The 15,169-nt window shown below is 41.8% G+C and overlaps 1 protein-coding gene and 1 pseudogene across 1 annotated transcript; one reads left to right on the forward strand and one right to left on the reverse strand.

Moving 5' to 3' along the window:
* Positions 1–4,637, forward strand: LOC121787990 (annotated as a pseudogene).
* Positions 4,638–5,749: 1,112 nt separating this feature from the next.
* Positions 5,750–6,706, reverse strand: LOC121786844. The gene has a single exon (XM_042185455.1). The coding sequence runs from the start codon at positions 6,704–6,706 to the stop codon at positions 5,750–5,752; it is 957 nt and encodes a 318-aa protein (XP_042041389.1).
* Between the last annotated feature and the right edge of the window lie 8,463 nt (positions 6,707–15,169).

Raw genomic sequence — 15,169 nt, forward strand, 5'->3', positions numbered from 1 at the left:
TTGTAATCATAATTCCGCGGTGTTTTATCTAGACGTGCGGATTGCTAAATTCGCAATTGCTTCGACAAAGGTCACGCTTCTCTCCTCTTGTCGATGGCGGCGACGCTGCTGTTTCTCCGCCGCATGAATTTCCCCCTCACAACACTCAGTTTCTGCACTCACAGTCACAGCGCAGCTAACCACACTTCTCTAAAAACCCTATCTTCAGATGCATTTTTACTTGAAAATATTTCGTGGGCTCTAAAGAGAGGTCACTCGATCAGAAATCATTTACTTTATCAGCTAAAACCATCGACATATGCGCAAATCACTTACGAATTCCGTCATGATTTGCACATTCGCCAGAAATTTATTGATTGTGTCGCAACGAATTGCCCCCACTTTATGCACTCGTCGCTGTCGTTGAGCGCGGCTATACATGTGTTGGTGATAAGTAAAAGGGTTTCTGATGCCCAAGCTTTGATATTGAGGATGATTAGGAGGAGTGGGGCTTGTAGAGCTGAGATTGTTGGATCAGATTTAGAGACATATGAGAAATGTGGCTCGAATTCTAGTGTTTTTGATTTGTTAATTAGGACTTTTGTGCAAGCTAGGAAGTTTAGGGAGGCTGTTGAGGTGCTCTATATGTTGAGATTGAAGAATGTTGTTGTTTCTATTAACGCGTGCAACAGTGTTCTTGGTGGGCTTGGTAGGATCGGGTGGGTTGATTTGGTGAGGGAGGTTTACGATAAAGTTGTTAGGGGTCGAACGGATTTGAATGTGTACACGCTCAACATCATGGTGAATGTGTTCTGTAAGGAGTGTAAGACTGAGGAAGCTAAGGATTTTTCAGTTGAAATGGAGGAAAGAGGGATCTTTCCGGATATTGTGACTTGTAACATTTTGATCAATGCTTATTGCCGTGAAGGGGATGTTGAGAAAGGTCAGGAGTTGATGATGCTGATGCGGGCTAAGGGTTTGGAACCGAGTCTTTTGACCTATAACTCGCTAATCGCTGGTTTGTGTAAAAACGGGTGTTATGAGAGAGCAAAGAGTGTTGTAAGCGAGATGATGCAGAGTGGGGTATGTCGTGATACTGCTACTTATAACAAGTTGTTATTGGAGTGTTCGAGGAAAAATAATCGTGTAGAGGCTGAGAGCGTTTTTCGTGAAATGTTCTGTTGTGGTGTCGTCCCTGATTTGGTTAGTTACAGCTCAATGATTGGGATTTTTTCAAGAATTGGGGATCTTGATTGGACGATAGTTTATTATAAACAAATGCAGTCCAATGGCCTGTTACCTGACAAAGTTGTTTACACGATCTTGATTCGTGGATTCTGAAGCATGGTGCCATATCTGATGCAATGAAGGTGCGTGATGAGATGGTGAAACTTGGTTGCCAGATGGATGTAGTGACTTACAATACCATCTTGAGTGGTTTATGCAAAGGAAAGATGCTTTCTGAGGCAGACACACTTTTCAACGAGATGGTGGAAAGGGGTGTGTTTCCTGATTTTTGCACTTACACAACTCTGATAGATGGATATTGCAAGTCTGGAAATGTGGATAAAGCAGTGAACTTATTCGGATCTATGCTTCAGAGAAATCTGAAGCCTGATGTGATTACATACAATACTTTGATTGACGGATTTTGCAAGGCCGGTGAAATGGAGAGAGCAATGGAGTTAAGAGAAGACATGATTTTGAAAACAATACAACCCAATTATATCACATACGGTAGTCTAATTAACGGATTCTGTGACGTGGTTATGTGTCGGAAGCATTTAGATTGTGGGATGAAATGATTGGTAAAGGTATCGAACCCAACATGGTTATTTGTAACTCTCTTGTCAAGGACCACTGCAGGCATGGTGATCCGAGCAAGGCGTTTGATTTTTTGAAGAAGGTGAAATCAAGAGGGCTTGTCCCGGACTCTTTCACTTATAACACTCTCATTCATGGATTTATGAAAGAGGAGAATGTCGATATGACATTTGTGTTAGTGAATCAAATGAAGAAAGAGAGTATCTCACCTGATTTAGTTACCTATAATGCTATCCTTGATCAGTTCTGTCGACTTGGTAGAATGCAAGAAGCCAATTCAGTATACAGAAAGATGATTGAGAAGGGCATCAACCCTGATCGTGCTACTTATACATCATTAATAAACGGTTATGTCTCAGGAAAATTTGAAGGAAGCTTTTAGCATTCATGATGAGATGCTGAAAAGGGGTTTCATGCCTGATGATAAGTTTTGATGTGTATGTGAGAGTGCTACATTTTAATGGCTGGTACGTGTTGCCAACTTAAGCAGATAAAGGTGATGGATCAAAATTCATCTCAACCTACTGGTAAAACTGTGAAGACACCAGTGCGGACATTTGTGGGACATTTTAGAGTATCAAAGCAGTCAAAGTCCTACACATTTGACATCAGAAAGGACTCTTCTGCAAATTACAACCACAAGGTTTTATTTTACTTAAATTGTTCTGATTTCAAAAGTTTACCATGGTTTTAACATTGATGTTTTTTCATGGATTTTTTTTCCATTAACAGATCATATTTCCTCCAAGCTTGTCATTTGTTTTTTTACACATGTTTTGGCTGCATTGCTGAATTTAAATTTTTGGTAGAATTTCATACTTTCACTCTGTTCGTAATCTATTTTAAGTTTCTTGCATGGATGTGATGCTTTGAACATGTGTTGCAAAGATATTCACCTGGAAAATCAACTGCCATAGATAGTACCTTTACTGGGCTAATTACTGATGAAATTATCTATTGTTTAATGTATACTTGAGGTTTTTAAGATATTACTCCCTATTTTGCAATCTTAAAGAAAAGCTCCGGATCATTCTTCTTGATGTCTTTAGATCTTGATAGCATAACTTGGCGGTATGATCTCCACACCATTAAAAAAGATGCATTTCTTATGGCATTAGATTTAAGAAATTGATGTTTAGTAAGTTAAGTGAAGTGAAAGAATAAAGTGTAGTGAAAAGAAAATAAAGTAGGAGAGGAAATGAAGTAGAAGAGAGGAAAGATGTTTTTTTGCTAAAAAGGAAATGAATCAATTTAGGTGGGAATCAGTTTAGGTGGGAATTGAGACACCCCAAAAGGAATACGAGTCAGTTTTAATGGGCTGGACGGAGGGAGTACTATTCCTCTTGTGGTTCATGTATACTGGATGCACCGTTTTATTTCTATTTACTAGGTTCGTGCAACACTTGCAAAGGTTTCAAGATTCATTTACTGACCTGTAATATTCTATAAAAATTATGTGAGTATACTTTAGATTAATTAAGATGATTGCTTTGTGGGGAAAAGAAAAGAACTTTGATGCTTAAATAGAATGCACGATCAAAATCTGTGCATTTACTGCCTTATTCACTTGGTGATGGTATTTGCTTCCTTTTTTACCCCAACGTGTCTGTAACTCATCATAGCTTTTCGTTTAATCTTGTACTAAAGCAATTTACCTTAATCCCTTTTTACAGTTATGCAAATGCAGTGCTGAATTATGACTAAGTTATTACTGAGTAGTAAATTCTATAGAACTTCAGTAACAATGGCCGCAAAAGAGATTAGTGCCTTTTTCTGCGAATTTGAACATCTGATACGGAAGGGACAAGAAATGAAATCTCCTATGAATCCAGTTGGATATATCTCAGATACAAAGGATTGGAAGTCATCAAAGTCATAGACGCGAAGATGTGCATGACTTTCGGAGGTAAGCATTCATAGAGAAATTTGTCTTGGTTGGCGTAATGTATGTAACTGAACATGCTAACAATTTATGAAATATCAGAAAAGGGATAGATACAATGCAATCTATATGGCACGATGAGGCACTTGTATCTGGTTCGTTGGTCAAGGATTCAACTCTTTTTGGCCTTACATTTGGTGGCCACCTTTGATCCATGGCCTGTCTTCATAGAGCGACATTTTTTAGTCAGTGATATATCTTAAGATAAGTTAATCTGGTTTTTAACGTTAAATGTAACATAGTGATTTACCCAATGGTGTATGGCATATCAATACGCTTCAAAAAGGATCTTGCACAATTCACCATATCTGGAACACTTGCTAAAGATGATTAGTAAAAGTGCAGATCTGACTAAAATTTATAGGTTTCTTATGTTCTGCCTACCTCTGATTATTGTTCAAGAAACTGTTCCTTGTTGCCTCTGTCTGTACTTACTGTTTTAGGTATGGCCTTATCTAACAAGCGGCTTGTGGCGCTAGGATTTAAGAGCATCTGTAACGCGGCGGGCCGGGCCGCAAGTCGCGAGTCCCGGCCCGTCCCATGCGTTACACGGAGGAGAGTCACGGCCCAGGCCGGTCCCGGGGCCACGTTCCCGGCCTGGAGAGCGTCCCGCGGCCCGGCCTGGGCGCGCGTTACACGGAGATGGGCCGTGACGGAAGAAGGAATTTTTGCCAAAAATTGGAAGAGGAAGAAGAGGGAGGAAGAGGGAGAAGAGGAAGAAGAGGGAGGGGGAGAGGAAGAAGAGGGAGGAAGATGAAGAAGAGGGGCGGCGACGACGTGATGCAGATTTCCAATTTTTTTTTCTGAATTTTTACATTTTGGAAGGGGAAGAAGAGGGAGGGGGAGAGAGAGAGAGAAGGAGGAGGAAGAAGAAGGAGGGCGACATGCAGATTTTTTTTAATATTCTAATTTTTTTTATAATTTTTAGGTTATAATTTATTGTTTTTGTATTAAAAATGAAATTCTCGTGTTATAAATGAAATTTTCCGTGTTATAAATTTCCGGTGTTTTTTTTATTTTACGTGTAAAATAGATTGAAGTTGTGAATAGTGTCATTTATTAGTTGCGGCCTGCAGGGTTACAGCAGTTGGGACCTGGGCCGCAACTGTAGAGGAATGATGACGTGGAGGGGACTTGCGGCCGGAAATGGGGACGGGGTTATTGATGCCCTAAGAGATGTCGTTTTGGATGACTCTAACGAGAGATTCGAATCATATGACGTCATAAACTTTCCCAAAGATTTCAATCAAGCTCATTTAATAAGGATACTACATCTGATCTAATAACTACAAGGATAGTTTTAAAGCTGGTACCTAAACAATTCACTATGGTTCTTTATTCATATCAAGTTCAGAATTTTAAATTGATGAGTTCCGCAACTCTGGGTATTAAATTCAGCAATTCACCAGAGAGAATATTGAAAAAGTTCCAAGTGACCAAGCTCACACCTAAAAAACCAGAGGGCTCCTCCACCTCTTCCAATACCAAGCCATCCACACATCAAAGGCAACAACAATCAGCCAAATGTATCAAGGATGCATGATAACTTAATTAAGCTTCAAAATACACATCAGTTAAGTCTACAAATGAATTTGATTTCTGGAATCAACAAAGCTAAGACTTGGAATGAAAGACATTACCCACAAAGATATTACTCAAACCATATGTTATAAAAGATTGTTAAAAGAAATGATAGCACACTGAAGTAAATGAAATGTCAAAGAGAGCCCAGGTAGAGGGATGTCAAGAATGGCAATAGTTGATTTGGTGCAAATCACATTTTTCTAATAAAGTACTACTCCACTAGAATTTGAAGAAACAAACAAGAAAGCAAAACTAACTCAAGGGAGGCTACAAGAACACATTGTGTCATCACTACCCCAAAAGGCTAGAACTTTACAGGAAAAAACCATAACCACCAAATCAATAAATAAATAGCAATAGGTGAATTACTTCCAGCTCCAGTCAGTTGTATGAACATGTCATAGATCTCCATTTCCCAAATCAGAAACTTACGTATACATCATCATCTCCCTCCACAAACTCCACTTGTTCAGAACAAGGCTGGCCTCCCTCTTTATCTACATTCAAACAACTCTCTTCTCTAACTCCATAAACAAAATGTGCCTCATCGCCATTGATACTAATTCCATTACCCATCACCTTCCTTGAATTCCAGGGCACAGATTTCTTCCTCTTCATTCTCACCCTTCCACCTGCATCTTCAAAGGTGGAAGAATTAAGATCCAGCCCTTTACCAACGTTGATTGAAGGCGCAAACGGAAGCCACGGATTCTCATCTCCATTGCTACGACCACTACGGACATCAAACGGCATGAACCCCGGGCAGCAGTACTGCCCCTTTGCCACAACGTCCGGCGGCGGAGGGACCCTAATCGCCACGGCGTGGAGCACTCTTCTACACCTCTCATTCACGCACTTCAAGCAGCAGTCCTCATAAACCCTATCATACTCGTACACGGAATAGCAATAAGGGCACATTGTCCAAAATGTACCACCGACGCTCCGCGACGTACAACCGCCGGCATCCATGTACCTCCGCAGCTCAGCGTCGAATTCGGCCTTCTCCGCGGAATTGGACAGGACGGACCAGGCTTTGAGCGCCAAATCAAAGGCCTCCGACGTGAGGGGGCTAGGGTTGGCGTTCGGATCGAGAATTGAAGCTAGGGTTTGGAAGCTGGAGGCGATTTGAGAAGCGTCGGATTCGAAATAGGGGAGATTGAGGAGGGCGTAGTAGTCGTGGTGTGTGGCGGAGATTTTGGAGGCGGAGAGAAGGGCGGCGGTGGAGAGGATTCTGGCGGCGGCGGAATTCATCGGGTCGGAGTCGAGGGCGCGGGCGGCGTACTTGCAGCAGTCGTCGAAAATGCGGTGTTGGAGGAAGTAGTCGGCGGCTGTGAGCAGCCTTCGGGTTTCGGGGGTTTGACCCGCTTCGGTATCCATTTTCGTCGAGAGGAATGGCCGTTAATGTAGCGTCATTATATAGTACTGCTCCAAACGTTTAGTCATTGCTGCTATTTCCTTCCTGTGCTTGTTGAAAATGAGATTTCCATTTTCAGTAATAATCATATTTTGGGAAATTTTTTACCTTAACTAAACATACCATAATGTTGCTCCTCTTTCAAGTTTTGACTAAATAGCCCTTTCTCTTTCAAGTTTTGACTAAATTTTTTACCTTAACTAAACGCCGCTTTTCTCTTTTAAACGTGTCTCATTAACTAACTGCGTGTAAAACTCATGGCGTCAGCATCCCCTGCCATATTTAAGTAAGTAACAAAACACAGTCTTTCTTAGAGCATCTCCAGTAAGACTGAACGTCAAATAGCCCTCACATAACCTTCACACTGCCACATCATCAGCACTATAATTCTCCTGCCACATCAGCTTGCCACATCAACTGGACATCAAATAGCCCTCACATAGCCTTCACACTACTTATCCACATCACTAATAACAATTATATAATTTAATTTACACTCGTATCAACATACGGAATTTAATTTACGAGACAAATACATTTAAATTGAATAATACTATTAAAATTTCAAAAAGTACAATAATTTAAAAATAATACATTTAAAAAAATTACATTTAAAAAAATTACATAAATTTACATAAAAACTAACGCCTTGCAATCCTCCGCGCCCACAACTCTTCAACTAAATCCTTTTGGAGTCGAATATGAGCCTCCGTCTGACGCATGTCGGCATGTGCTTGGAGGAGGGCTTCTTCATCGTGAGGTACCCCACCTCGTACGTTGGCGGTGGCGACGCCGTGGCTTGGACCGGCCTCATTATCGTCGTTGGCCCAATCAGTCAGTTGTACACCTTCATCTTCGACAATCATGTTGTGCATGATAATACAGGCGTACATTATATCAGCAATGCAGTCGACATTCCACAAACGCGTTGGTCCTTTAACTGCAGCCCATCGAGCCTGAAGCACACCAAATGCGCGCTCCACGTCCTTTCGCGCCGACTCCTGCCGCGTCGCAAAGTAGGCCTTCTTCGCATCTGATGCGCACCGGATCGTCTTCACAAAGACGGGTCACCTAGGGTATATCCCATCCGCCAAGTAGTAGCCCATATCATGCTGGTTGCCGTTGGCGACAAAACTGATGACAGGACCGACGCCCTGGCACTGCTCGTTGAAAAGGGGCGACGAGTTGAGGACGTTTAGGTCGTTGTTCGAACCGGCTATCCCAAAATACGCATGCCAAATCCACAACCGGTAATCAGCTATGGCCTCGAGGATCATCGTGGGATTTTTTCCCTTGTAGCCGGTCGTGTAAAACCCCTTCCAGGCAGCGGGACAGTTCTTCCACTCCCAATGCATACAATCTATGCTGCCTAACATTCCCGGGAACCCATGCTGATCCCCGTGCATCCGCAGCAGATTCCGGCAATCTTCGGGGGTAGGCTTTCGGAGATATTGATCACCGAATACTTCGATCACGCCCTGACAGAAATACTTCATACATTCGATGGCAGTCGTCTCACCGATGTGGAGGTATTCGTCCCACATGTCTGCCGCGGTGCCGTAGGCCAACTGCCTGATTGCCGCAGTGCACTTTTGAATAGGGGTGTGGCCGGGTCTGCCAGCCGCATCGTGCTTGAAGCGGAAATACAGATATCGCTGCTCCAAAGCGTTAACAATACGCATAAACAAGTCCCGCCTCATCCTAAAACGACGCCTGAAATGGTTGGCGTTAAAACGCGGCTCCTCTGCGAAGTAATCTGTGAACAGGCGCTGATGTGCAGCTTCATGATCACGATCAACCACTTGTCGACGGTGGACAACTGGTCGTGGGCGAGGTGCCGCCGGCTGCATATAACTCTGCATCCATCGATCAACCTCACGGCTCGTATAGGCATCTAGCTCTTCGTTCATCATACGCTCGTACTCATCCGCATCCCCACCACTACCACCGGCATTACTCATTTCTTAAATTGATCTTGTACAGAAAGTAAGGTAGAGAGAGAGTACTCGTTAAAACAAGTGGTGCGAATGAAAATGACGTTCAAAGCGCGTATATATAGTGTTTTCAAAAGAAAAAAAATAAAAAATAAAATCTGACGCCGGTTTGACGCCGATCCGGGACCCACAATGGCGCCGTGAGGATCGGCGTCGGAACCGGCGTCATCGCGCGAATCGGCATGGCCACGCCGATTTTGACGCCGATTTCGCCGACGCCGGTTCCAATGGTTCGGCATCAGAACCGGCGTCGGCGAAAAATCGGCGTCGCGATTTTGACGCTGGCATTGGAGATGCTCTTAGTCACGTACTACATAAAAAAAGATAAAGGTCCAATTTGGTTCTTAACATATTGCGATTTTACGATTTTGGTCCAAAATATTATCTTTTGAATTATTCGGTCCTTCATAAAAAAAACGAGTCACATTTGGTCTGAATTTGACGGAACTGTTAAAATTTAACAGTCAAATGGATTTTAATTACATTTTGACCGGATTAAGTTAATAAATATGTTTTATTAATGTCTAATATCTAATTAATCAAAACTAATAAATTAAAAAAAGATTGTCTCGCTCCAGGGGAAGGATTGCCAGGGGGAGGTGTTGTTGAAGACGCGGGAGAGGATGGTGCGGCGGACATCGGAGGGGGGCGGCGCAGGGGGCGGGGAAGGAGTTGTGCTCGAGGACATCGCTGGCGGTGATGGAGAGGAGGGGGTGGGAGTGGGAGAGGTAGCCGAGGGCGAAGGTGAAGGCGAGGACGAGGAGGAGGATGACGTATGCCCTGGGTTTGGATGCGGTGGTTTCGAGCCGTTTCTGGTAGGAGTTCTTACGCCGCGGGTGGTGTGTTGGAGGATGCCGCCTTGCGGCGACGGGGGTAATTGCTGCTCGCGATCTTCCAAATTCATTCCGGTTAATCGTGATTGTGAGAGAGTGGAACAGAGATCTGAAATGTAGAAGAAGGGGAGCGAGGAGAGTGGAGAGATGGCTGAATTAAATCCATTTTCTTTCTTTTTTTATTGTATTAGTTTTGGGTTAATTAGATATTAGACATGAATAAAACATATTTATTAACTTAATTCGGTCAAAATGTAATTAAAATCCGTTTGACTGTTAAATTTTAACAATTCCGTCAAATTCGGACCAAATGTGATCCGTTTTATTTGTGAAGGACCGAATTCAAAAGATAATGTTTTTGAATATAACTGTTATTCAAGCACGTAAATCTATTTCCATTGCTCTATCATTAAAATGAAGTATTATACCACTAATAACACAGGGAAGCATTGCCTCAGATGAAAAACACATCCTCCAACACAATTCATTTGTTGGCTAATACTACAAAAGGGGTGCATTAAGGTCTAATGCCCTCCTTAGTGTTAAACATAACACTAATATCAACCATTAGATCATTAATTTATATGGGTGAGTTTTAATGGAACGTGATACATTAATAGGCAGAAAATGTACATTAAAGGGGCAGATTTGGAAATATTAGAATTATTTCATCCATTTCAAAACTGCAGGTGCACAAATTCCGCAAATCACGTCTTCTCACTTCCCCATTCTACTCTCTTTCATCAAATCACGTCTTCTCTCTTCCCCCTCCAACCCAAACCCTAAGATCATCCACGACGATGTGCCTATACCGTTCCTAAACCGTTCCTTAAACTACTATTTGCGGGCCCCACTGTACTTTTTTACTCCATTCCTTAACTAAGGAACGGAATCTGCAACCCTCCGTTCCTTAGCCGTTCCTTAACCGTTCCTTAAATTACTATTCATTCAATTTCATTTCTTATTTTTATTTCCAACCCAATTCAATTAAAACAAACACACTTTATTAAAAAACACACAGCATTAAAAAAAATTACAACTTAAACTTAAAAAAATAAAAAACACACAATTAAACGTGGGAAAATAAAAAACTACTCCGCCGGCTAATCATCCTCCGGAGGCGGTCGAGGTTGAGGGGGAGTCGGAAGGCCAAGTTGTGCTGCCATATGCACAATTCCGTTCCACCAGGCCGCGAATTGGGCGTACGAGAAGCGGGAAGTGTCCGCCATTGTGGCGGTCATGTACGCCACCATAAGTGTGTCCGAGCCTCCCCGCGAGCCCGATCCCGAGGCCGGCTGGCTTGATTCGCCTCGGCCCTTCCTCGCTCTAGCCGCCTTGGCCGCCTTCGTCCCTTGCGGCCGACGGCGCCCACAGCTGGATCCCCCGTATTCGTCGGGCGTTGGATACCCCGAACCCCCAAACACCTGCGGTTCACCCTCGCTGGCCTCACCGGTGTCACCAGACAAGTAGTTGTCGGTCGCCGTGTGCTTCGTGCGCTTTGAGGTTGAGCCCCAGCTCGAGCGGACACCGCCGGCCCACCTTTCCTCGTCCTTGACGAGCTGCCAAATATCAACAAATTTGAACTGTTGACCGGTGTCCTGGTGGAAGGCGCGCAAAGCCGCCCTCAGAATGTCGGCGCCCGAAGCTCCGCTTTGGTATTGTGCCGCTTCGGCCGAGTAGATGCCGCAGAATTTTTTGACCTGTACGTCGACTCGGCGAAAGTGAGCACGGAGCATTGTATATTTCCGCTTCCGGGTCCCTTTCGGCTTAGTCTGGTGGTAGACATCACGGACCTTTTCCCAGAAGCACTTGGCGGCTTGTTGATTCCCGACGATGGGATCGTACGAGACGGTGAGCCAGGCGTTGTACACCGCCTTTGTTTCTTCGTTATTGTACGGATGCCGGCCCAGATCCTCCGGTTCATCCTCCTGTTCCTCCTCCTCCTCCTCCTCGGCCGCCTCAGACGCAGCCCTGGAGCTTCCACCGCCTCGGCCTCCTCCCTGGGTGGGTGCAACGGGGATATCCTCCCGAATCTGGGACAATCCTTGAGAAGGCCGCGAGGGGCGGGTCGAGCATATGCATCCACGTCGAAAGTGGGTGGTTGATACCCACCCGGCGTCGCCGACCCCTGGGTGCTCGGCGTCGACGAACTGGAACCACCAAGTGTGTTGTACATGGTCTCCCAATCGCCGAACGCGTTGAGATCCCACCCACCGGAGCTGCCACCGCCGTAGTTGCCGTCGCCGGACATTTTGTGAAGAGATTGAATATGAAAATTGGAGAGGAAATGAAGTTGATTTAGGAAGAATAGATGTGTAATTGTGTGTCAAATGAGGATGAATTAGGAGTATTTATAGAATAAGAAAATAAAAATAAAAATAAATAAATAAATAAATAAACGGTATAAAAAACGGTAATAATACCGTTAAAAAAATTATAAACTCGAATTTTTTTTAAAAAAAAATAATTATTGCGTCAGCACGTGACGTCGCCCACTCGCCGGCCGGCGAGTGGGCGACACGCACGACGCGGGGAGAGCCACGTCGCCGAAGCGCGTGGCGGCACGGACCGTGCCACGGGTCGTGCCGTCGGCACCCGGCACGGCTTGGGAACGGCTCCTCGACGACACCATGCACCGCAACGCGTTCCGCTGCGAAGTCGTTCCGGCGGAACGGCCCGCGTTGCGGGTGCTCTAACCCCCCTCATTTTTCAGCCACCGATCAAGAAAAAACGGCGACTAAACCCGGAAACACGATGCAAATCAGACCAAAGCAAACACCGATCTTGTTTTGTTGTTTAATCGAAGCCAAAAATTGCCCTTTTTATCCTTCGCCCTGAATTTCCATCGCTCATCTCCAAATCGATTCGTCCTTCTATTGAAATAATGTAATCATCGGTCAAAATTCGTTGGGTCTACATTGGGGTAACAGATTTGCATTACCCATTAATATTGTTTCGAATCTTTACGTCAACATTAGTTTTTAATTCATCGGGTCTACATTTTATTTAGTGCTTACATTCTCCCTAAACCATCCCTCTTCTTTGTCATTTTAAATTCTTGTTTAATTACGTCTGTAATGTACAGCTGGTTAGGGCTGGTTGCTGATTTGGTGGTCGATTTGGACTCTAAATTGTATCTGATTGCGTCGAATTTTGTTGGTTTATCTTCTTTGTTCATCATCATTGATTTGATGATTGTTTGAAGCATCTACATTGGTAGCCTATTCAGGCAATTTGTGTTTCTAGCAATTTGTACATTATTTTATACCCAGATTCTACATTAATGGTAATGTATTATGCAATGTACATTAAAAGAGTACCTGACTACATCATGTTCTGTTACATTATTTACACAATAAATTACATTATTTACGTGATTTGGTACTCTTATGCTATAGTGAAACTTTCGCACCAAAAAAGATACCAAAAAGTTCTTGTAGATTTTAAGATACATTATACATCATCTGATTACTCTATATGTGATACATTATCTAGGCAATTATTTACATTATTTTAATGTATGTCTCCTACTGAGCAATGTAGATTATAATATGTTTGATGAGAGCCAGAAGTTATATACATTCCTCTCGAGGGTTTAGCAGTCCATGGGGCTAGGATGTAGTACCAACCAGTAGCACAATGATACATTATTTGTAACTATTGTGACACATTACTCTGTATTGTAGTAGTGTTTGTTGTATTATTACTGATATTAGGTTACATTATTCACGATGTTGTTTACATTATTTGGTAATGATGTGCTATATTATTATGTGATGTAGTATATTATGTGAGATTATATCGTTTGTTAAGTTACATTATATGTTTCGTGAAAGTACATTAATTTCACATTTATAATAATCAGTGTATGTGTTTCTGAATAGGTTCAAAGAGTGCAAGAATCGATTACGAGGATGACTTTGACGATGTCATATTGCATTAGCGTAACGACTAGCTTTAAAGATGTCCAAAGATGTGCTAGATTATTATGTGTTGTAGTATACTATGTGAGATTAGTTCATTTGTTAAGTTGCATTATATGATTCGTGAAAGTACATTAATTTCATATTTATAATACTTAATATATGCTTTGATTTGAAATATTGATCAACGATTTGCTTTAATTCTTTGGAGCATTCAGGTACAAAACAAATGTAGTAAAAATAGTGAGATCAGTTACATATTAAATAAAAAGTGTATAATACAATATACATTATTACATACTAGTATTGTACATTAAAACCATAAATATGTACATTACCAAAATGACTGAAACCAATAGACCAAATAATATACATTATACCATTGTATTAGAAAATTGGAAGATGTACATACAAGCCATAACTAATGTAGTCATTCACTTGTAAATAATGTACGAAAATGTACATTTTAAGACTATATTCGTACATTATTTCATGTATAAAATCCAAAACACACATTAGAAAGCGAAATTTTATGCATGTGTTGGTAATATGCCCTAGCCCCATGGATTGCTAAACCCGGGAATGATTATAACTCCCTACCATTGGTGATGGTTTCGTTTGTGTGTCGGTACTACAACCTAGCTCCATGGATTGCTAAACCCAAAGGGTATGGATTCAACTCCCGCCAAACATTTAATCCTTACACAGGTACATTTAGTATTATGCATGTACATTAAATGCCAATTTTCGTATTATTTACTGTATGAAATCCAAAACACACATAAAAAAATGAAATTCAATGCATGCGGCGGTACTAACCCCTAGCCCCATGGATTGCTAAATCCTAGGGGAATGATTCAAACTCCCTACCCTTGGTGATGGTTTCATTTTGTGAGTGGTAACTAAAATCTAGCCTCATGGATTACTAAACTCAAAGGGTATGGATTCAACTCCCGCCAAACATTAAATCATTACACAGGTACATCATTTAGTGTGACACATGTACATTAAAGGCCAAATTTCATACATTATCTACGTTACAACAATGCAAGTTGTACATTACAAACACGAACAACAATATTATAAGCTGCAAATTTTGGATTGGTTCACGCAAAATGCGACCATTGAGAACAAAATAACTCAATTGGACTAATGAAATAAGTATAACGTGTTAATACATAAAATTATACGTCTCAATGAATATTCAAAATAGAAACTCTATAAAAAAAATAGGTGCTAAATTCTCGAATCCTTTACAATGAAAGTTGACTAGAACGACCAAAAAAATAAATAAAAGCCTTCTTTTGTAGTTGAAAACACCGATATCAATGAAGGAATAGCAGACGAACTTCTCGAAAAAGGAATGACGATATCTCCAAGAATTGCAGAAGAATTTCGAGTGAAGAACTATAAACAGTAAAGCAGGAAAAGAAAAAAGATTTAATTAAGGAAAACAAATCATATTATACATTTACCAAAGCTAGTGGAAGAGAATCAAGGAATGCAATTAACCTAAAACTTGCACCCCCAAAACTGCCCTTTTTGAATTAAAATAATCATTTAAATAATTCAATTTGCCTAAATCTCGGCCATTAGGGCAAAAATAAATGGTTTAAGATTAGTTTTCTATTCTCCAAATATTTAGTGTAATGACCTGAATACATCCTACTGCAAAA

The sequence above is a fragment of the Salvia splendens genome, chromosome 22 (assembly GCF_004379255.2).
Source record: "Salvia splendens isolate huo1 chromosome 22, SspV2, whole genome shotgun sequence".
Lineage (NCBI taxonomy): Eukaryota > Viridiplantae > Streptophyta > Magnoliopsida > Lamiales > Lamiaceae > Salvia > Salvia splendens.

Bases quoted from the DNA above. Each gene is read 5' to 3' on its own strand.
- LOC121786844 (XM_042185455.1), bottom strand. From the start codon at position 6,706: ATGGATACCGAAGCGGGTCAAACCCCCGAAACCCGAAGGCTGCTCACA.